Raw genomic sequence first — 23,339 nt, forward strand, 5'->3', positions numbered from 1 at the left:
TAGTTCCACAAATGTCAATGTCAGTACAATGTTTAGATGCTTTTATTACGGGTTGAAAAGTGTTTGGATTGAGATTTCTCTTTCAATATTTTCATAAACAACTATAGATATATACGGTTGCAATATTCAAAAATATCCACGTTTTAGTTTAATATAAATCGTTTAAGTACGATTCAATACAAATGTACAAAGCTAACTCGAATGCTATGGTATGGTATGCTTATGGTATTAAAATTTCAGTTTTAGCGATAGCGATTAAAATAAATCATTATTATTGTACAATAATGATTATTATTGTACAATATGATTATTATAATCATTATTATTGTACAGATACAAGTTATTCAAATTACTCGTTTCTTTTTCTTTCATTTCCCGTAAACATTTTATATTTTCCTTGTAAACTGACATTAGAAAGTATTAGTTTTATTTGTTTTTATATATGTATATTAATATATGAAGATGATGAGTTTGTTTTAAGTCGCTAATCTCAGGATCTAGCAGTACGATTTGTTGGTAAATTCTTTCGCAATAGGTTGGCCATTTCTCAACAAATATTAAGAAACGTTATTCTTAAATTATATTATAAATGTGAAAGTGAGTTTGTTTGTTTGTTACGCTCCCTTATCTTAACGACCCAACCTATAATCATGAAATTTTGTGTACACATTGTTACACAGTTATATTTTTATTTAAATTTTATTATGTATAAAATCCTTTTTTATTTGAAAAGATACAGATGTGAAGGTCTAAGGATAAATGAATATTAACCGAATATCATTCGTACCTCCAGTTTCTAAAACGCTGGCCAAATTTGACTTCAACCTTGGTCGGTGATAGTCGATGACGCAATAGTTAACCAATGACGGTTCAATATTCAATCTGATAAGTTAATATTTGCTCATCATTTCAGAAACTTTCCATTTACTTTTCATGAGTTCATGTAGTATTTGCTATTTCTCTTTTACCCTCCGAGTTTTGTCAGAACAAATTTTTAATATGCATTGCCGTCAAACTGCAGCAGCTGTGTACATAGGCGATATAAGTAAGTTTAGTATATCGTGTATATTTTTTAATATTGCTTGATATTTCAACGTCTGCTTAACCGAAAGCTGGAAATATAAAGGTTAACAAAGCTTTGTATAGAAAATGTATACATTTTGAAACTTGTACATAACTATGGGATTACCTAAGATTGAATACAAGAGCAACCTATTTTATATTAAAAAACTATGGCCGTTACGGAACGTCGGGAGATGTATAACATCGAAATTGATAATTATTGAAATAATTTATAATAAAACAAATTCAATACATAAATATGATGTAAAATAAATAAGAATAGAGATTCACGACATGGCATGTGAGTCTATCTAACCCCAAAGCGCCGATAGATATTTTACGTCAAAAATGGAAATTATGAAGAATAACTTAAGTTGATTTGATATTTTATAACATAGTGTTCCTCGTTGGTCTAGTAGCTAAATATAAGGCCGCTGATCCCGGGTCCTGGGTTAAAAGTTATTGGATTTTCCTGTCGAAGATACTCAGTAGCAGCCCGGAGTCTTGAAGTTGGAAGTGTGTACACTCCCGTGCCTCGGAAAGTACGTAAAGCCGTTGGTCCTGCGACTGAACTCTTTCCGGTCGTGTCAGATTGCCGTCCCATTTGAATCATAACGCGAATAAAGCCACATGTAAAGCGCTAATGGCTATATAAAAATAAATATCCCGAGATAAAGCTTTGATTAACCCCGTACGATGGCGGGTAGCGGTAGGGAAATATTCAATAAAAATTTATACACGAGAAAAAAAAAACATGTCAGTGTAATCTATGGAACTTGTCTAAACAAACCAATTGAACCCATTTAAGTTCTATAAACCATGGTTCGAATTAATAGAGCCAAACGCATAAATAGTCTTCATCATTAAGAATAGGCTTAAATCAACTTCCTAGATTTATAAAAAGACCTAGCTTCGCTCGGTTGTAATAAATAATTAGTTATAATTTATTTTTTGTTAATACATAATTTATTAAATATTAATTGTATTTTTTATGAAACACGACTTTATAGATAAACTTAAATTGTAAAACCATATCTAAATAAAATTTAAGCCAAATCGTTTGAGCCGTTACCGGAATATATACACATATATGTAAAAATTGCTTATATAATATTATAAGATAAGATACATACTTTGTTAGTTATATCTATACAAGTGACGCAAATATAAAGCGTTTAAAAACAGAATTTATAAAAGCAAACGTTATAAGCGTTAAAAAGAATTATTCATAATACGTACGTTTGTATTGTACTTCACTAAGCATACTAAAGTAACGCCATTAATTCTAAGAGTTTGGAAAGAACAGGGCGGTAACGTGAACAAAAAATTACTCAGGATTGATATCGCTCGAGTTTCGCTTTTGGTTGTATTTTTTAATCAGCGTTCAACTTCAACTACGGCTTTTATTAATTGAATGCAATTTTATACTTCAGTTTATCCAGAAGTTTTACAAATTGTCGTTGTTTTTAGCATAAGTATATTTTCAGTTATAAATATGCAAATTGTAAGTTGTGTTGGCAGCATTTGTGTAGATGTGGACTGAATATCAGCCACAAACTTCAACGCCAGACTATTTCAGTTTTTTTTTTTTAATTTATGAACAGAAAACCATCTTGTTTTCTGTTTCTTTTATATTATAAATATATTGCAGCTTTCATGCTTGGTGAATAATATTATTATTAATAAATAACAAATGTATCACTAAGTCAAGCCTACTAAAAATATACGGCAAAATTAAAAAGTATGACTGCAACTGAGTACGGGGGAGTCTCAGAAAGATTTATTAATTTTGTACGTTACAATAATAATGTTGTATTCAAATTAGACGTATTATCTTACTCTAATAATAATAAAAACTCTAATAATAATGTCTGTACGTACAAAAAGATTATTAAAGAAATAATTTTCATGGTTATTGCTCAAATGGCGTCAAGAGTATTCATCTCAAATAAACCAATATATGTAACATATACATGTATGTATATTTATATATGAATAATCTCAAAATGCTCGCTTAACTATGAAGCTAAATGTACCTGTAAATGGTAAACTGATTCTGGATGGCGCTTGCTTTAGAATTGTTAAGGCGAAGAGCATATGAATAATTCGTGGCGAGGCGTCTGAATAAATGGCAGGCTATCCGTCTTCACACACTTCATGAATTCTGTGATGGAGGTTGCTTTTGTTGCAAAATTATGTAAGTGAAATTGGGTGAAGCGCGATAATGAATTATTAATTTAAATGCGTATCATGAACTTGTCTCATACGAATACGAACATTCGTTTACCGAATACGTTAAAATTACCAAATGTTTGTATTCGTCGAATATTTTGATGGCAATTATCGAATAGTTGACGTAAAACGAACGACGACGTGAATAATAAGATTAAGGTTAATTAAAATTTAGTGAGCCAGTGTGACTACAGGCACAGGGGATATAACAATTAGTTTCCAAGGTTGATGGCGCATTGGCGATGCAAGGGATGGTTTTTATATTCTCATTATCTATTCGCACTATATTATTTTATAAATTATAAACGTATTAACCTTTTTATAATAAATCCGTTATACATATACATAAAATATTGTTGAACATTCGAGAAACATTTCATTTTGAAAGATCGCTCCATAGATGTTTCATTCATAAAGTAATATATGAATCTCATTTGCAAGGATTTTTTATACTCGTAACTAACTCAGCTATTGAGAATGAATTTGCATGTATATCGATCCTACTTCTTTGTATAATTTGCTATTACGGCACAATAGGTAATTTTCCTATCTGATAGACTAGTAAATAGGAATATATGTTTAGCGATACTTTGTACGACATGACAGATAAAACAATTTTATCAAGTCTCGACACCGGAAGTGTGTCCTAAGAGCTCTGACATTCTCTAGTTGATTGACTTAAACATTTACTTTACCATGGATAATATTTTTTGAAGTCAGAACTAATATTACTTAGCTTTAAGCGTCAACAGCACAATGCTTTACATGCCTCCTAGCGATGTAAAAAGTCGAAGGTTCGATCCTGTCCCTTTGAGATATTGTCGCCCCCACCACTCCTTAAACAAGTTTTAATAATTTCCCTAAAGGACAATACTTACTCCCTAAAGGACAATGCTTACATCGTTTTTATTTTTTTTTATTACGTCATAATTAAGTGTATGTATGGCAGGTCATCATCAAACCATTATTTCAATATCAATAACAAATTTATAATTTATAAAACAACAAACTTCATCCCGCAGTTAACTCCCTTAGGAGATTTGTAAAATCCTTTATACTCACCTACATTCCACAAGGAATTCTTGTGTAAAGTTTTATACTGTTAGACCAAAAATAAATGAAATATATAAAAGTAAATAGATTTAATGTGAATGAAATGTTTAAGTGACAACAATACTATTAAACAAATTAAGATTTCGATAGAATTTTAAATTATCATTCATTAAAAGAAACGTTTGCATAGCTTCTTAACGTTTTCTACTGTTCACGTGATTTTCATTATGTCAATGAAGTTGTGTTTTTTCCATAGGAGCTAAGCGTACCAATTGACGCTTGTTACATTCAAGGTCATATTTAAGGATTAATTCATCGCGGTCTATCTCGATACCATGACGTGGGGTACACGCACGAACTCTGGCCGACATCCAAAACGATGACCTTGTAGCGATAGGCAATTATGTTCTCAAACTCTCGTCTCCATAGCTTATGGAAACTATTTACATATTAATGCCTATTGCTATACATTTATTGATTAATGTCTTATTGTTACCATTGTTTTCTTTGTTAAATAAACACTAACAGTATATCATTACGAAGGTTATCAAATAATAATTTTCAAATTAAAATTATTTTGTGATGCGCTAAATTGCAATATTCATATGATTTATAATAATAAAAATTAATAATTTGGCTTTTAAATTAAAATTATTTATTATTACTCGACGTACAATGCACTTAGCCTTATATTGCATTTACATTGTCAAATTATAAAATATATACGAACTTAAAAATAATATATCTTATTGTCACTCTCAAATTCCATGTTATATCATTCTGATGAGGTAACTTTACAACGCACTCAAGAGTCTTACGAGAATTTTGGAGTGAATTCATGCCGCTTTTTCGCCCAAAGTCAGAGTGAGTGTCTGTACACAATCGCAATCATTCACGGCTTTAGTTGACTTTAAACGCTTAACGAATAAGCGCTGAAATATTCGCTTCTGCTACAGCCGTAACGCCGTGAACTTATTAAGTATAATTACGTGTTTAAAAAAATAAACACTACGATAATGCTTTCACTAGTGAGGATTCGCTTACGATCACGTTAGCTTCGCGTACCGAGAATCCTTTGATGCGAGCCCAGAAACCGGCTCGGATTGGTAACGGTGCGAACATGCGTGAAATGTGTACTAGCAAGAAAATCATTCACATTCGCGTTCATACTGTTTCACAGGTTCATGTAACGGCGCGAAAGTTGAGCCCGTAACATACGATACCTTTGACGAGACTAACATAGCTACAAAAACCAAAGTCAAAAATTTTCACTCTGTTTTGTTTGTTTTCAAAATGTTTATTGCTATTGTTGTTAAAGATAAAAACTTCTTCGAAGATTGGGATGTCCCATCATAATATTAAGAGTTTTTTTATTTGGTTATCCAGTACTTTGGGGTCTGTAGCAGTATAAAACTAACAAGGACTTTTAATGTAATCAATTATCTTTTTATTATATATTAAAATATTTGGGAAACTAATGAAAATTTTGTTTTAAGGACGTATATTGACGGTGATTTTATATTATGTATCTTATTAAATTAATTAAAAAAGAACGACGATATGATTATGCCACAAGTTAATAATATACTTGTAATTAAATAAAATAATAGTAAAGATTAAACGCATTTATGTATAACAAAACTCGTTCGGATAACAATCACAGTTACGTCTTTATTCAGATTACATTGAATTAGTCATAAAAGGATATACATTATGTTCCACAAATTACCATAATAATACGCAAGCTCAAAGGTTGCCGGAAATAACATATATTAAGACTGAAAAGGTTTTTGTTACTAAATAAAAGAATAATAATATGTTTGCCTGATATATGATAAATATTCATATATTCATAATATATAATTAAAATTTTAATAAATATTAACAGAAAGCAATTAAGTCTGCTTCACAAATGGCAATTTTTTTTAACCGTTTTTATAACATAATTCATTGTTTCTGTTACCATGGTGCTGCGAAGCATGTCATTATTTTTTAATTATTTAAATTAGGCAAATGATATAACGCGCACAAATCACTGACAAGAAGTACAAATCACTCAAATAACTTCATTGCGACGCCAATAACGGAATGTAAATCGTTTTGTTTGTTGTGCCTGTAATTGAACAGACTCATTTCAAACCGAAACACGTCGATACAAAGTTTAGTTTTTTAACCATAGAACAACAAATGAGTGGAACACCTACTTAAATGACTGCTGTAAGACAGTACTTAGACCACGCTGGATAGATTTCGTTAGAAGATTAGACTGACCTGAAAAATAGTATTAAAATAAGTACTTTTCATACTAGCCTATATTATACTAAAATAGAATATAAACGGAACAATATTGAATGGAACTATTCATATTTTTTAGTTCAGCATATACATAATAAATCGATTCGAATTATATCGACATTACTAAGTTCCCTCTGTAAGATATTTCGAACTCGAAACGTAATCCCATATGTTCGATTGCGATTTGATATCTGAACTTGGAAGTTGTATATAAAGTAAGTAGTGCTTCACAAAGATTTACTTTTCCGCAACAAGAATTTTACCTCGGGGAAAGTACGAGATTAATCAAGATACTCGAAGCTATTTACGGCCGTGGAATTGCTGGGATTTCCCGAATGTTTATCTATAATATTATAGGCTTGTAAATGGCGATTTAAAAGTGGTTATAAGCTCTTACTTGAATTATAAAAGTTAAGTTTAGTTAGCGTCTTAAGATGGTTTAGTAATTAGAACGCGTGATTCTTAACGTATAATAACGTGGTCAAACCCAAGAATCACTGAATTTTCATGTGCTTAATTTGTGTTTATAATTCATTTCGCGCTCGGCGGCGAAGGAACACATCAAGTAAGTTTAATTCTTAGCTTAATAGCAAGTGACTACTTAGCCAGTCGTGCACACTGAATTGTCAATGTCAACGATGGTCAGCGTGAGCTTATGGTCTGTCTGACAGAGTTAATAAAAAACATACTCTGAAAACATGAAGAACATAAGATTTCTCCGTAATAGTCAAATAGTAAAGCTGCTTTTTATGGCATTTTTGTCAAGACGAACTCTCGTATAATTTATAGTTATATAAAATTCTTTATTTCAAGAGCCCGCCCGCAAATGTGAAATAATAATAATAAATGAATGAAAATAAAATTTCTTTATATTTTATTATATAGTACACACTGATAAAAAATGGTTGCTTGTGGCTCTAAATTCTACCCGGATTCAACATAGCATGAGGGAGTTCGATATTGTTATTTTCTTTTATTTCATGTGTATTATATAATCTAACATCTTTCTTGCAATAAAGAGTATTTTATTAAAAGCGTTACCAATAAATATTTCTTAAGTATTAAAATACAATTTAAAAAACAAACACGTGTATTTAACATTAAGTATTTAAATATTTTAATTGAAATAAGAATCTTAAAATTCGATTTCAGGTAAATCTCGTTTTAAAAAAAATTGGAAAAAAATGGCTGTGTTTGTAATGATTGTATTAAATTTGAAAATAAATGTATTGTAAAATAATGTTTTCGGAACAAATAATTTCAACAATATGTATTATGATGTCACGGTGTAAGAGTGGTTGGTGGAATAAATAATATCGTGGCATCCGTTATCAGATGAAGCTATGCTCTCTCTCTGTCAGGGCACTATATAGACTTGGGAGACTCTGTTTGAAGAGAGAAAAACAATGCACACTGGAATCACAGATCTAGTTTGCTAGTTTCGAGGCCGTATACTCTGTATCGTAATCATTTTTGAGTGACAACGCTCGTTAAATAAGGCGACCGCTTTCGATCACTCTAAGCAACACAAAAAGGATATACAACCACGGTTAAATATATATACACTCGAACATGCATAAAAATATACGGACGAATTGAGACGTGAAGTTTGAAACGACTAAATATATATATGAACGAAAAATGTAGATAATAAATGATGTGTTAAACTTATGCATCTAATTTAATATAAAATAAACCATTGAGTGTAAATAAAAGCATCGTTATTGATTGCCAGAATTTGGCATCGGTACAGCCTATATATCGTTCGTGTTTTATGGCTGAAAGTTTATCTGTTTATCTTTCACTAACCGTTATTTGTATGAAAGCAAATATATCATGCGAACAACCGCCGATACAGTCGCTATTAATATTTCGTAAGCCATATTTTTAATGTGTACATACATTTTTTGTGTGTTTAAACTTAACGTTTTTTTTTTCGCCTTGTTAAATATTTATTTGCACATATTTTATCATCAAAGCACCTGAATATTATGTTTTATATGAATTTAATTAACATAAATCTAATTTATTATCGCGGACGACAAACATTTGATAACGTATACATACAAACATTTGTATTTCTGTAATTTAAATAAATATTCTAAATTTTTATTTATCAATCGTTTACAAAAACTGTAATGTAAATTTTATAAGAAATTAAAGTCTAAAAATTTTATAAAATATTAAAATTATGTGTATATATATATAATTTCGCATCTGTGTAAATTTATAGTGTAAATTTACGTGTGTGTGAACGCAAATAGCTACAAACGAAGATGTATAAAAGTGTAAAAAATACAAAGTTTCATAAAAATTTAACACTTTTCTTTAGTTTTGTCTACGTGCCTATAATTTGACCATTAATTTAATTGGCGTCATTATCGACCGGAGCATTAGTTTTTGTTTTTTAATCAGATAGATTCTATTCTTGTCTACAAAAGTACACAACATACAATTCAAAAATCTAATACATGAGACTGCCTTTATCAAAAATAGTTCTTAAAACCACGAAGAACTATTTAAAATTCCTTCTTAATTTTTTAACCGATTTTTCGTCATCCACGCTTAAAATAAACTTAGCTCAGAATGTTACGTTTTTAAATTGTACAAAATTAATAAATAAAAGAGTTTCATTTCGTCTTTGGCTTATGGCCATCGGTTTTCCGCAAGACGGTCATGTCCACACACTATATCACATTATATGAAACTGTAACAATAAATTATATATGATACGCATCTGCTCTATATATTTTTGCAGTATTCGTTTAGTCCAAGACAGTTTCGCTACTGTTAAACGCCGTATGTCTCCCCAGGGCATGCTGTATAGCTCGCTATTCATACAATGCAAAACTCAGAATATTTTATACAATTGTATACTGGAATAGTCATATTTTTATTTCGTATTCATTACACTATAAACAAACACCACACCACACCAATTAAGTTGCCACTAAATTAATAACAAATCAAGTTTTTAAAATCACATCGAAACCTTCTTACATACCAGCGCTGGTTTTCTCATTGTCAAACAGTAATGCGTGCTACAAATGCTAGATCTTAAATGACATCAGTATGATAATATCTAAAGTAACTTTAATTATTCTTAAAAAAATCTTAAAGCGGTAATGCAAGAACTATAAATTTATAAGTATATGGAAATCGATGTAACGATTGTAATATTTTTGAGAATATATAGGATATATAGACGAATATATATAATATATATGTCACGAATCCTATATATACATATATAGGATTAATGATAACAAACCATATGACTTCATACTAGAGAGGCTTTCTATAGACCATTGTAGAGATTCGCTTTGTAATCATTTTATTGTGAACCCGAATGACGTATACTCGGCGAAATCGACCTCCTAGATTTGCTAACATAAATTGTTACATGTAAGCTATTTATTTACAAGTAAAGTCATACATAGCGGTGCATAGAGTTGTATGTAATAAATTAAATAGAAGTACACGTCAAATTAACATAAGTTACACAAGAGTTGTGATGACCCAGTGGCCAGTTAAATTTTCAACTAAAGATTGCAAGCTTAGACTCGCGCAAGCACTACTGAATTTTCATGTGCCGGATGACATTCTGCCACAAATATATACCATATCGCTTTGGATCACGTGGCAGAATATCTATACCTTCTCTTTAAAGGGGGTAATTTTACTTTTTTGATTAAAGTGTATATTTTAACTAATAAATAGAAAACAAATAGCTATCAAACATTTTCTCTACATTAAAGTTTTTGCTGTAACGAGCTGAAGGACCAATTAGAGTATGGAGAAGTTCCGATGCTTGTGGTCTGCGGTCGTCGGACTCGTATTACGTCTCGGCCCAGTTCCTATTCAATACGTTGTCTGATCTGACGAAACCTAATAGATGTTACATTTTAGGTTAAAGCTAATACAAACCAATATTAATTTAATTTATTTCTTATTCGATAGTATAAAACGAATGTAGTTTTATTACTCGCAATTATCTTTATGTTTATATGAGCTTTGCATGTATCTACGCGGGAGTTGACAGGTTATTAGTTTTTGTTATTAAACTGCCACCTGTCTCCATATACGGCTGAATGGAATTGGCTTCAAAAAATAACCCTAGGGTTCAAAATAAAGTATAAAGGAATTAACCGTCATGTTGAAAATTGTATGCGAGAATAGATAATTTATTTAGTGAACAGTCCATAAGTTTGTCTTCTATTGGACAAAAACTTTTCTATTTTTAGGGTACAGATTTGAAATTTGTGATATATAAGGATTTCTATTGGTCGATTTTTCTTACACTGCCGTGATCAATTATAAACACCAATTATTATCAAATAGACAATTCTGTGGTGGTAGCTAGGTGATAGAATTTGAAGGGTCCCTACACATTTGTATAGTTTCATGTTGAAGACTAATAATAATATGTGCTTGTTTCAGGACGAGAGATTTAATCACGACATCGATCAACAGACGGGGTATAAGACGAGGTCGCTGCTCTGCATGCCGATCAAAGACATCAACGGGGAAGTCATCGGTGTTGCGCAGGTTCGCAATCAAATTTGATTAATTAATGACACGATGGTGTGTGGCTTACTGGTAGTAGGGCTTGGTGCAAGCTCAAAACAGCAGTACTTGGTATTGTTATGTTCTGGTTGGAAGTGTGAGTGAGCCAGTGAAATTACAGGCACAAGGTACATAACATCTTAGTACCCAAGGTTCGTGGCGCATTGGCGATGTTAGCGATAGTTAACATTTCTTACAATGCCAATGTATATGGGCGTTAGTGACTACTTACCATCAGGTGGCCAATATGCTCGTCCGTCTACCTATTTCTTGAAAAAAAGGTGTACAGTATGGAGTAAGTGCTAGTGTTTGATTACCTCCTTGAGTTTAAGGGATTTCTGGGAGCAGATCACAAGCTCCCAAATCATTATTTAATATTAAAACTTTACTTAGATAAACGTTGTATTCACACGTTACATTTTAAGTCAACATCAGTTATATTCATGATATTATTATTGCGTTAAAAGGAAATGTTTTTATAAATATAAAAATAACAGCTTTGATTAATTACTTTCACATACATGCCCTAGGCTTAACGCCGTTTCAATTATTGTTAATTACGCTCATTGTAATTTCGATTGGGACATAAACGATGAAATGTACAATTAATAAATATTTAATGCTACCCCTGTTAATATTTGTTTCATATTCATTTGTAAGATTTATTGTTTAATTTTGTTTTATTTGTATATATGTAAATGTGTGCGTAGCAATTAATGTGAGATTATCTTAAGCCTAACTAATATTATAAGTTCGGAAATGAGTTTGTTTGTTTGTTACGCTTTCACGACTTAACTACTCAACCAATCATCGTAATTTTTTTAGGAAGATCATAAATATTTTCTACGATGACGATACTTTTTTTTAATAAAATAAACAGTCTTAGTGTATTCTGACAGATATCCTCTCTCTCTTTCTCCTTCTCTCTCTCTCTCGGGAAAAATAAGTGGGAAAAAAATCGAGTACTCCTCAAATTGAGGAACGTCGTTAATTTGAAATTCTATTTATACAATTGATTTATTGAAAGCAATTTGCTTTATTAAAATGAGATCACGTAGATAATTGAATACACAATAACCAAGAAATTTGTTACGACAAAATCAAACTCGCAACGAAAAATGATTTCAATTTGCTTTATTGCGGCGATCACAGTGTTGTATGAGAAATGTAGAATTCTTACATCTAATTAGAATACCTTACTATTACTAACCTAAGTAGTATTACCTAAAGGCATTGAACCTGTAATGCCTTAAAATACTTTTATTTTTTTCACCATTATTTCTACTTCTACTTTTGTATTTCCAGAAACATTTTTAATTGCAAAATGTCGAAAAAATCCATTCCATAGTTCATGCATACCATGTAAATTCGTTGTCATTTTTTTATACATAGTAGTTGTGAGCAATAAAACAAATTAATTTATACAAGGCACCGGCGCTTAGTTAAAATTAAAAATTATACACTTAAAAAAATTCTATCAGTTCGTTTTGAAGTTTGAATTTTATAGGAACGCATTCAGAATACGAAACCATTTACATAATAACCTTTATCGGTACAAATATTCATCTTTATAAATATTTCAGGTGATAAACAAACAAAGTGATGGCCCATTCACGACGTATGATGAAAAAGTCTTCGCTTCGTACCTCCAATTCTGCGGCATTGGCTTACGAAATGCGCAGCTCTACGAGAGGTCACAGCTGGAGGTGAAGAGGAACCAAGTACTTTTAGATCTGGCGAGGATGGTCTTCGAAGAGCAAAGCACGATAGAACACATGGTTTTGAGGATACTCACACACACGCAGAGCTTGATACGATGTCAGCGAGTTCAGGTACGGATAATTGATTAAATATTAATTATTAGATTTAAATATTAATGGAATATCATTAAAGAAGCGATTGTCTCTGTTATAGATCGTTTGAGGATATAACATACGTTCATACATAGTCAATTATTAGGCCATAAATATGTTTATTGCTATACTAAGTCTCCAGTATAATGGTGCTCATATCAATATTCGTAGAAAGTCGTGACCACTTTGGCTACTCTTTACTATACAATTTTATACCGATGAAATAAAATATTATCGTTGAATTGTTGTCGTCTGTAAAAGCTTAAAGGTTTTGTCCTAAGCTTACACCTTTTAGAAGTACATTTATAGAATTTTTGTGAAAGATACATAGGTATACATATATACTGATCAATGTCGATTATTGAGATAGGTGATTGCTTTAAGAATATTATAGAATATTTATAGAATATTTAAAATTAATATTTATAGAATATTCATAGAATAGTCGTTGATTTTCGTACAGGATTGTAAGGAAATTTAATTGTGTATCATTGTGATTACATGTATATGTTTGGTATACATCACTTATTTATAATTTTGTGAATATAATAAATTCCTATTTGATTGGTAAATAGAAATATTAGTAATGTAAAAATGGGCATTATTAGTATTCTATTAAAAAAAAAACCTTTTCCTTTTCTTTCACATAACAGACTTGTAAAATGACGTTTCAAAATAGCTGTTTTTGAATTACTTATTGAAATAATAATTTATACTAATATTACAAATGCGAAAATAACTCTGTATGTCTGTTACGCTTTCGTTTGTCTGTTACGTCTTAACCACTGAACCGATTTTGATGAAAAGTATTGAACCCCGAGGAAGGTCGTAGGCTACTATTCCGATACCTAAATCTGCCCCCGATAAAACGTGAGCGAATCCGCGGGCGAAAACTAGTATAACATATTCGTATGTGCTCGTTCAATAATACTAAACTGATCCGCTACTTATGTTCGCAGCATAAAGGTATATATCTAAAATAGGGTAACAAAGACATTTTTTTTATTTCAAATTATTGGTGGTAAGGCTTTGTGTTAGCCAGTTTAGATGTGTGCCACTCATCACTCATTCTACCGCTAAACTTACTTAGTACTACTTAGTATTGCTGTGTTCCGGTTTGAAGGGTGACTGAGTTAGTGTAATTTGCATGCGCGATGGACACAACTTCTTAGGTGCCAAGGTTGGTGTAACATTGTATGTAAGAAATGGTAAATATTTCTTACACTCAATCAGATGGCTCATTTTCCAGTTTCCCTACCTATTCAAAAGAAACTTTAAAGCCTTTTTAATATTAAATATAGTGTGAATGAGTAAAAACTACACGAAGGTAACCTTTTTTACACGATGTCATATGTATTTGAATAGCGTTTTTATGTTTACATTAGTTTGTTTGGACGTCGATCTCTTGATTGGTTCGCAAAAACGTCACATGTAGATACATACATTTATATTGAATAATTTGTAGTTTACAATTTACGAAGGCTTTGTTGTTCAATGCGAACATAATATTGACTGTAATAATTCACTTTGTTCGACTAATATTCTCTAACAAGACAACTAATGCCAATAAATATTGAATTGCCGATATTCTATACCTTATGCTGAAATATCTGTAATTTATAATCAAGTAATTATTTTCGTAAATATGATATGAAATTGTTTCATTACGTATTAATGTACGTTAATATTTGTTTATTGGCAAGCACACAAAAAAATTAAACAAGGCGGTTCAATTTCATACAATTTTAAGTAGCGCCATTTATTTCGTAATGAATTATTGTTGTGAAATATATTATTAATATTTATTATATTTTCAAGTGGGAGGCGTACTGTCACTTATGTATTTTATACTTTAAACTGGTTCGTTGGTTTAGTGAACCTTATAAGTCTACAGATGTCTCGAGTCAGGCTAGTCAAAAGGGATAGACTTTCTTTGTAGTTTGTTTATACCCCCGTGCCTAAGAAAGCAAGTAAAGCCTGTTGGTCTAAGCCCTGAATTATCCCAGCCGTCCCTCTTATCAGATTATAAAAATTGAAAATAGAGAATCCATCTTTGTTTTCGCACTGAATTGTAGATTTTTTTTATTTATATAAGAAACACAATCGTCATATTAACAAAATTAACAACGAAAAATTACGATAACATACTAGTACAGTGTGATACACCATTACAGGCGTTTACATTATAATACCTCTTGCATTGGCTAGTCGCCTTTGATATTAGCCACCTTAACAGGAGTCGGTCAACTAGCATAGTAACTAGCATAGCAAGTAGCATAATGATATTGCTGACTAGTGCATATAAATTAAAATTGTATAAATAAATAAGGGCCTTACATAAAAGCGTTGTTTAGCGGGTGATTAGTTAAACAATGCTGTGTTTTCTTCTTTCAAATGTCAAATCAATAACGAAGGACAGACAGAAATAAATGTTTAACTAAACAGTCGCTAAGTAAAGTATATAATTGAGACCGTAAATGAGTTTTTTGACAAAATGAAATAGAACACAAAAATTATTTCCATACATATTATAGTAATACTGTGTTTTGTATGCCAATGAAAACAGCTTTGGTTATATAGCTATTAAATGTTATATATAACTTTCGACGTCAATATTTATCCTAACAAGCTATATATCTAGACTTTATCTCTAAATACGTAATGCATATACATGTCACGAAATGCTATGTTTTATTGCTCAACAGATTTCGATACTTTATTGTATTACGATACGGTCATGTCTACGCTTTCATGTCTACATTATTTTACGACAGTCTGCTTTTGGAAACTTACCAAATACTATTTAATGTTTTTTTTTTCATATATAGTACATAATAAAACTATGTATACGTTATAAATCGTATATGTTTAATTTATTGATTATATAAAGTATTTCAAAAATACAAATACGTTATATACCGTAATATTTTCTTTGTCGCGTTGCAAGGCAATTGATATTGGCCCGACACGGGTTGGTTATATGTGTCATAATTTCATCCCACACGCTTGCAGACTCCGTGATGATGTTTTACTTTAACGCTGAACACGGGATAAATTGTAAACACAAATCAAGTACATGAAAACTCGGTGGGATCTTTGGTTAATATTTACACGTTCTAGCCACTGAGCAACGTCTTATTTGAGTACAATAAATTAATCCATATAACATTGTTTATTCATCTGAAGTATGCGTACACCGAAACTCGTTCAATGACACGGCAATACATTTATATGACAGTAATCTTATATTCATGCCGTTTTAAAATACAGTATCTCTGATATCTTTGTCGATATCGCCGGAGGCGTTCTGGATTTATTATAATTTCTGGCGCCGTAACTCGACCGGCTATCCGACGCCGGTAAAATCTATTTAATTGACACCATGTAATGATGATTGAGCCGTCGCCGGCGCCAGTGGCCTTATCGCGATCATCGAGCTAACATCAGAATACTAATTGACACTTGAGTTGATAACAGTGAGAATCGCTTGTATACAGAATAGACTAGTTCCATTTTGTAATCATATGGTCACGCTGTTTGACTATTGACTGCGTGTTATTGTGTTTTTGTTTATCAGTAAACAAACTGTTTTATTTATTTTACGTTTAAATTCATACATGTTGTGAGGTCCGCTTGGGTTGGTTCTATTGAGCAGGATAGGACAAAGACAAATTGCTATTATCGATTTAATGTAGTAAAGGCCAATTGACATTGACAGCATGAGATGAGATAAGATCACAAATTATACATATGGAAATTCCGTGGTTAAGACCCACTGGACTGTCCCGACCATAGCTCGTTATCGTTAAGGAGATTAGAGATTGCTAGTTGCAGTGGGAAATTTACAGGATGAAACTGAAAACAATAAAATACAACATACAATATAATACAATAAAATTCAGAATCTATGGAAATATTTTCAGTATTCTCACACTAATAAATTAGGGATTTTTTTTATCGAATAAAAGATTCTGGATTCAGCGTTGCCAATTTTTTATACACAGGAAGTGAGATAGCGTTAATTTTTATAAGTAAACGCTGCTGGCACTCGCTTCTACTACGTTTTGGCTATTCATTCCTAAGAAAGAACAATATTCGACAATGTATTTTGCAATGGCAGACTGCCAACGTTTCGGAATTTGAAACGTATGATTGCAATACTGTCCAATGTACAAAAGTGTGTCGTACACTTTTGTTGTTATGTTTTTTCTTTAACTGTATCGTCGGTCGAAGCATACTCATAGGGTAGGCTACTGATCTATAGGGTCTAGGTTAAAATCCCGGGTTTTATGCCACAAAATGTTGCTGGGTTTTCTGTAAAGTAATTCTCAATAACCTTAAGTTTGCTAGTTGAAAATGCTAGGAAGAAGTGTTTAGAAAATTTGTTGTCAATATCAAGTACAATGCAATTTTTTTTTGTTTTTTTTTATCGAGTTTAGATGCTTTGTTTTAAAATCGATTGTAATAAAATTATGCTTATGACCGTCCAAAAGATTTAAGTGCATTTGTGATTAGTAATGTGTATCATAAGAATAACTTGAATGAGACATAATTAAAGAGAGCTTTCGAATAATATTAATAATATATGATTATGCGTCATAGTGAACTGACTGCACATTGGCTACAAGTTTGTCTTCAACTTCGATGTTTGAACTTTCGATTCCTATTCGAATCTGTTCGATTGGAATTAACTAACTCCATGTTATTTAAGTCATTCATCATATCTAATGTAATGTTTATTTTGGTTCATAATATACTGTTTCGTTGCTTGTGCTTGTTCTATCCTATAACTAACAGAAGTACTAATAAAATTTGTAGCGATAGAATAATATAATTACATCAAAAAGTAATTCGTCACTAAGAAACGTTTTTGTCAAATTAAATGTAAAGTTAATTGTGTTGTAAACATTTTGTTTATGTTTAAAGTCGAAAACATCCGTCGAAAAGTTCCGATTTCAACTATGCGAAAATTCTCAACATTCTTTGTTCAGAAAGTGCCCTTTGTTTTCACGTTTCATTATGTGCTTAATTAAGTTGTACAAAATGTACACATTTATAAACATTTAACAAATTATACAAACAAAATTAACAATTTGTATATAAATGTACATTATACAAATTCAAAGTTGTTTTCATAATTCTGTTTCAAAAATTTAGCTACAAGTACACAATTAACATAAATTTGATATAACGTGATAATTAGTACGATATTAATTAAATATAAGTAATAAAAACTGCGCCATCTTTGCAAGAACATGAGTTATAATTTTTTTACGGGAATATTACTTAAAGGACCTCTTCTATACATATAATAAAAATGTAACCGACCTGCGTGTCTTCAGTGAACTTACTGTAGTTTGACTTTGTATATTTTATAGTGACCTAAATGGGTTGAACCAAAATTTATTTTATACATGTATTTCGATATACGATGCTGTAGTCTAGATGCCCCGTCATCCACGTCATTTTTAATGCTGTTAATGACCAAGTGCACAATTATTATTTTTTATTCCAGAATATTCAGATCACACAAAACTATTTAACTTTATTTAATATATTTATTTATTTTATTTAATATGTCTATTTTATTTTTCACATATTTTTTTCTCATTGTTTTATTAGTTGATAATAAGTATTTTTTTTTTTAAATACAAATTTCCTGTGAAGGTATCGTTTTCATAATAAATAAACGGGAAAAGACATTCAAGTATGTAGGAATAGAATTAATGGAATCCTTTTTTTCTCATCCATGGCCAATTGTATGTTGCCCTATCCGGGTGCGGCGAAAACCAATAAATACTAATAACCCACGAAAATAAAATTAAAAATATGTTATATACTGAAATATTATAAATCTGCTCTTAGTAATTTCTTTAAGTTATACGCGGTTGAAATCGGGGGGGACACAGCTGGTCATTACATAAAACAGTAATAAAAATGTATAAAATCTTATAACTGTCATTTTCGCTACCCAATAACCATGATAAAAAAAACCTATTTTAACTGTAATAAAGACAGTTAAAATAGAAAGTCAAGTTAGTGTAATTTTGTTTTTTTCCGACTATTTATATTAGGTCCTTACATATGAAATTGGCGTTTTGTACGGGAGGAATATGAAGTCAATATTTTTTTGTAAAATTTATTTAATTAATCAAAGTATGCACCGTTGTTATCTATGCACTTTTGCCATCTCATATATATATAGTCCTCCTCATCGATTTCGCTGACGGCGACCCTAAAAATTAATTGTTATTTCTAGCATGAGCCCTAATGTGGCTCGCTAGACCAAATTTTTTTTTAAAAAACCCTACAACACGTGTTACAATACAATTCGCCCACAGAGTTGTATGTGTATGTGTAGGATGGCTTAGGTCTCTCTTTTCTTAACTGACGCTTTTCGTCTAGTGCGTGAAGGCGGTTTTTCTCAAACGTTTTGATCTTTTTGTAGATAGTAGAGCGCCAAGATGCCCTTTGGGAAGCGAGCTCCTCCCAACACTCTATGCCATCTCATAGGTATTTCATTAATCCCTTTACTAAAAAAAACCATGGGGGCGAGAATCAATAAATTCTTTGAAGGCGGTTTGGACTGCCGCATCGGAGTTGATTTTTTTTCTTGTAAGAAGTTGTCCAAATTCCGGAAAAAATGGTAATCTGTTGGAGCAAGGTCCGGGAAGTACGGTGGATGTCGCAGACATTCCAATTGTAGCTCATCTAACTTAGTGGTTGATTGTTGTGCAGTGTGTGGTCTTGCGTTGTCGTTAAGCAGCAGTGGCCTAGAGCGGTTGACCAATCTCGGTTGAATAGCAGCTAGATCTTCCTTCGTGGTTGCAGTTGCTGACAATAGATATCTGCCGTAATCATTTGGCCAGATTTTAGAAAGCTGTAGTGAACGACACCGGCGCTAGTTCACCAAACACTCACAAGTAACTTTTTCTGAGTCAATTTTCGTTTAGGGCAGGATTTGGCTGGGTCTGCAGGGTTCAGCCATTGCGACGAGCGCTTCCGATTATCGTACAGTATCCAGTTTTCATCACAAGTAATGATTTGATTTAAAATCCCTTAATTATGGTGTCGGTTGAGCAAAGTAACACAGCAGTCGACGCGTGTTTGCAAGTTCGATTCACTCAATTCATGAGGTACCCATCGTTCAAGTTTTTTTACTTTCCCGATTTGCTTCAAATTTATTAATATAGTTTTATCACTTACCCCGAAGCCTGCAGCTATCTCTGAAGCGCTTTGTGATGGATCCGCTTCCACGATAGCCTTGAATTCTTCATTTTCCACTTTGGTCTCCGGCCGTCCACGGTGTTGGTACTGAAGGTCGAAATTTCCAGAACGAAAACTTTGAAACCAAAAACGTACCGTGCTTTCTTTTGCGACACCAGCGCCGTACATCATTAATCCTTCGAGCTGTTTCTGCAGCACTGGTGCCACGGTAGAACTCGTACTCGTAAATTAACGATATTTCTTGTATTTCATTGTGCGGTGCGGTGCGGAGCAATAAGTGACGCGAAAGAAAAAAATAATGAGCAAAAAACAAGTTAATGACTGTTTTTAAAACTCATATGTACCAGCTAAATGAATTTATAAATTTGAATGTGGAATTCTTAACCAAAGAGGAGATATTTCAGATCAAAGTGGTCAGTACGACAAAACACTAATTTCATATGTAAGGATCTAATATTATTATTTTTTATAGTATCGGCAGGCGGACGAGCATATGGGTCATCTGATGGTAATTGGTCACCAACGCCTATAGACATTGGCATTGTAAGAAATGTTAACCATCGCTTACATCGCCAATGCGCCACCAACCTTGGGTGTCTCTCTTCAAACCGGAACACAACAATACCAAATACTGCTGTTTTGCGGTAGAATATCTGATGTGTGGGTGGTACCTACCCAGACGAGCTTGCACAAAGCCCTACCACTATACCTATAGTTGATATGAAGTGTATAAAAAACGTAAATTCGCCGACATTAGAGAATACTTCGCAATTCCACTAGACTGGTGCGGTGCGAGTTGATCATTATATCGTGTAATTTTAATTTAGATTTAGATTGATTTACGCCTTTATTCACCATTAAGCACTTAAGAGTAACTAAGTATAAATATAAAATAAGCTCATGAAAATCAGTGGCTGCTAGATTTGAACCGGTAAACTTCAGTTAATATTTGCTTATCATGTCTTCCATCCACTTGGCGTTAACTGAGCGTGGCCGAGGAATTCCCAAAAGCAAGATTTTCATTTATATTGAAAGAAAATTTAATTATTCAAGCTTTAAGAAAGACAAATTGAACAAGAAAACGTGATTATTATTTCATAGAAAACTGGACTCAATAGTAAAACAATTCCAATTATCTTTATGTAATATCTTTGCATTTTCTCTTGTTGATATATTAGATTTTAAAGCGCCTTCTTTCTATGATAAATGACGAAGTATCATATAGGATATTTTTTTTTAAATTATGAAGAGTTTATTGTCAGCCTAATTGTATGTTTGCTTATTAAGCTATTTTTTAGATTTCAGTTTATAATTACTGTTTATAAATCTGGTTTTTTTGTTATTCAGTTTCTAAATACTGATTTTTTTAATCTACAATAAATAAAAAAAATACAAAATTTATGTTAAATCTCAATTAAATTACAATTTTATAAATTGCAAAATTAACGTTGGCGATGTGTTTTTTAATTAACTCGCAGAAGCAAGGTTACATAAACTTGCTACTAATACTATAAAACTTTTAGAATTGAAAGAAAGGAGCGGAGTTACACAAATATTTATTTTACTTTATATTTATATATTTGTTGTTAATATTTACATACTTTAGAGTTATTTTATGAGGAAAAAGACGTAAATCACCACGGAACATGATAAGAAAATATCAGAAGATGATAATGATTAATTACGATGGTGAATGTCGCTTCCGTAACAGCCTATGAATGTCCCACTGCTGGGCTAAAAGCCTCCTCTCCTCTTTTTGAGGAGAAGGTATTGGAGCTTATTCCACCACGCTGCTCCAATGCGGGTTGGTGGAATACACATGTGGCAGATTTCAGTGAAATTAGACACATGCAGTTTTCCTCACGATGTTTTCCTTCACCGTAAAGCACGAGATGAATTATAATCACAAATTAAGCACATGAAAATTCAGTGGTGCTTGCCCGGGTTTGAACCCACTATCATCGGTTAAGATTCACGCGTTCTTACCACTGGGCCATCTCGCTTCTGTCGCTTACATTCACCATAATAATTAATTGCAATATTTAAAGAAGATAGCATCAAAATTGGGTCGATTTTTAAATTATCACGAGTAAATTATTACAAAATAGTACTGTACGCTTGCGTGAAAGTCATTATTATCTATGTAACGCTTCCGAATTAAGCGAAAACTTTTTGATTTTAACCGGTGATAAAACTGACGTCACTTAAATTTTTTCGTTGATTTATTCCCAACTCTCAAAGGCTATAACAAAAACTGAACGCTGGGCACGTAAATTCGATTATTCAGGGTATTGTACACTCTAAACTGCGCCCTAGCGAGTTCTCCCCGGACCCGATTACCCTTGTTTGTAAACCAATATCGAAATTTAATTTTGTCGCTATTGTAACTTCACAAGGGTCATTTAGTAGATGTCAATTAAAATTCATAGACTTGCGGTACTTTGGCAATTAGATAATGTTGATTTTGTAACCCGATAATTTTAGGCTTGATTTTATTATCGTTAGTATTATTTTAAAAATTAATTAAAATTTAGCGGCAAAATGCTCACTTTATATTAAATGAAGCATACATTTATCAGTTTTGACAAATGGTTATGTTTTGCCGTAAGCAATGGTGCATTTTAGTAATCTCTTAAAACTTTATAGTCATAGTTATATTTTAATTAATCATAGTTAATTACCTGTTATTTGTTCTAATAGAAATGGTGCACATCTGTTTTAATATTAAATGGTTAAATTTGTTGACAAACGTGTCACGTGGTGGTAGAGCTTTGTCAAGTCAAGTCAGGGTGGTGTCACCTACTCATATAATATTCAATATATATGACTTTTAGTATTCAATATATATGACTTTTCGCGGTATTTTTGTGTTCCGATTTGAAGGGTGAGTGAGCCAGGCAACCAGAAGCTTTTTAAGGTTTCGAAGTGCGATATAAAAAACAATATTTAAAAAATAAAAATACCATTGTATGCGTTTACATAAATTACTTTACTTTAATACTTTATTGTACATCACACCACAAAGAGAAAAATACAAAACATGTATATTGT

General features: G+C 31.8%; 1 protein-coding gene across 9 annotated transcripts in view; it reads left to right on the forward strand.

Annotated features, from left to right (window-relative positions):
* LOC126771825 (dual 3',5'-cyclic-AMP and -GMP phosphodiesterase 11) overlaps window positions 1-23,339 on the forward strand; it is a 224,166-nt gene that overhangs the window by 184,582 nt on the left and 16,245 nt on the right. For all 9 annotated transcript variants that reach the window (XM_050491937.1, XM_050491941.1, XM_050491942.1 and 6 more), the window contains 2 exons: window positions 11,083-11,190; window positions 12,792-13,040. In XM_050491937.1, the coding sequence (XP_050347894.1) occupies window positions 11,083-11,190; window positions 12,792-13,040 (357 nt within the window). The remainder of the gene's footprint in view (window positions 1-11,082; window positions 11,191-12,791; window positions 13,041-23,339) is intronic.

Source organism: Nymphalis io, chromosome 11, assembly GCF_905147045.1.
Source record: "Nymphalis io chromosome 11, ilAglIoxx1.1, whole genome shotgun sequence".
Classification (NCBI taxonomy): domain Eukaryota; kingdom Metazoa; phylum Arthropoda; class Insecta; order Lepidoptera; family Nymphalidae; genus Nymphalis; species Nymphalis io.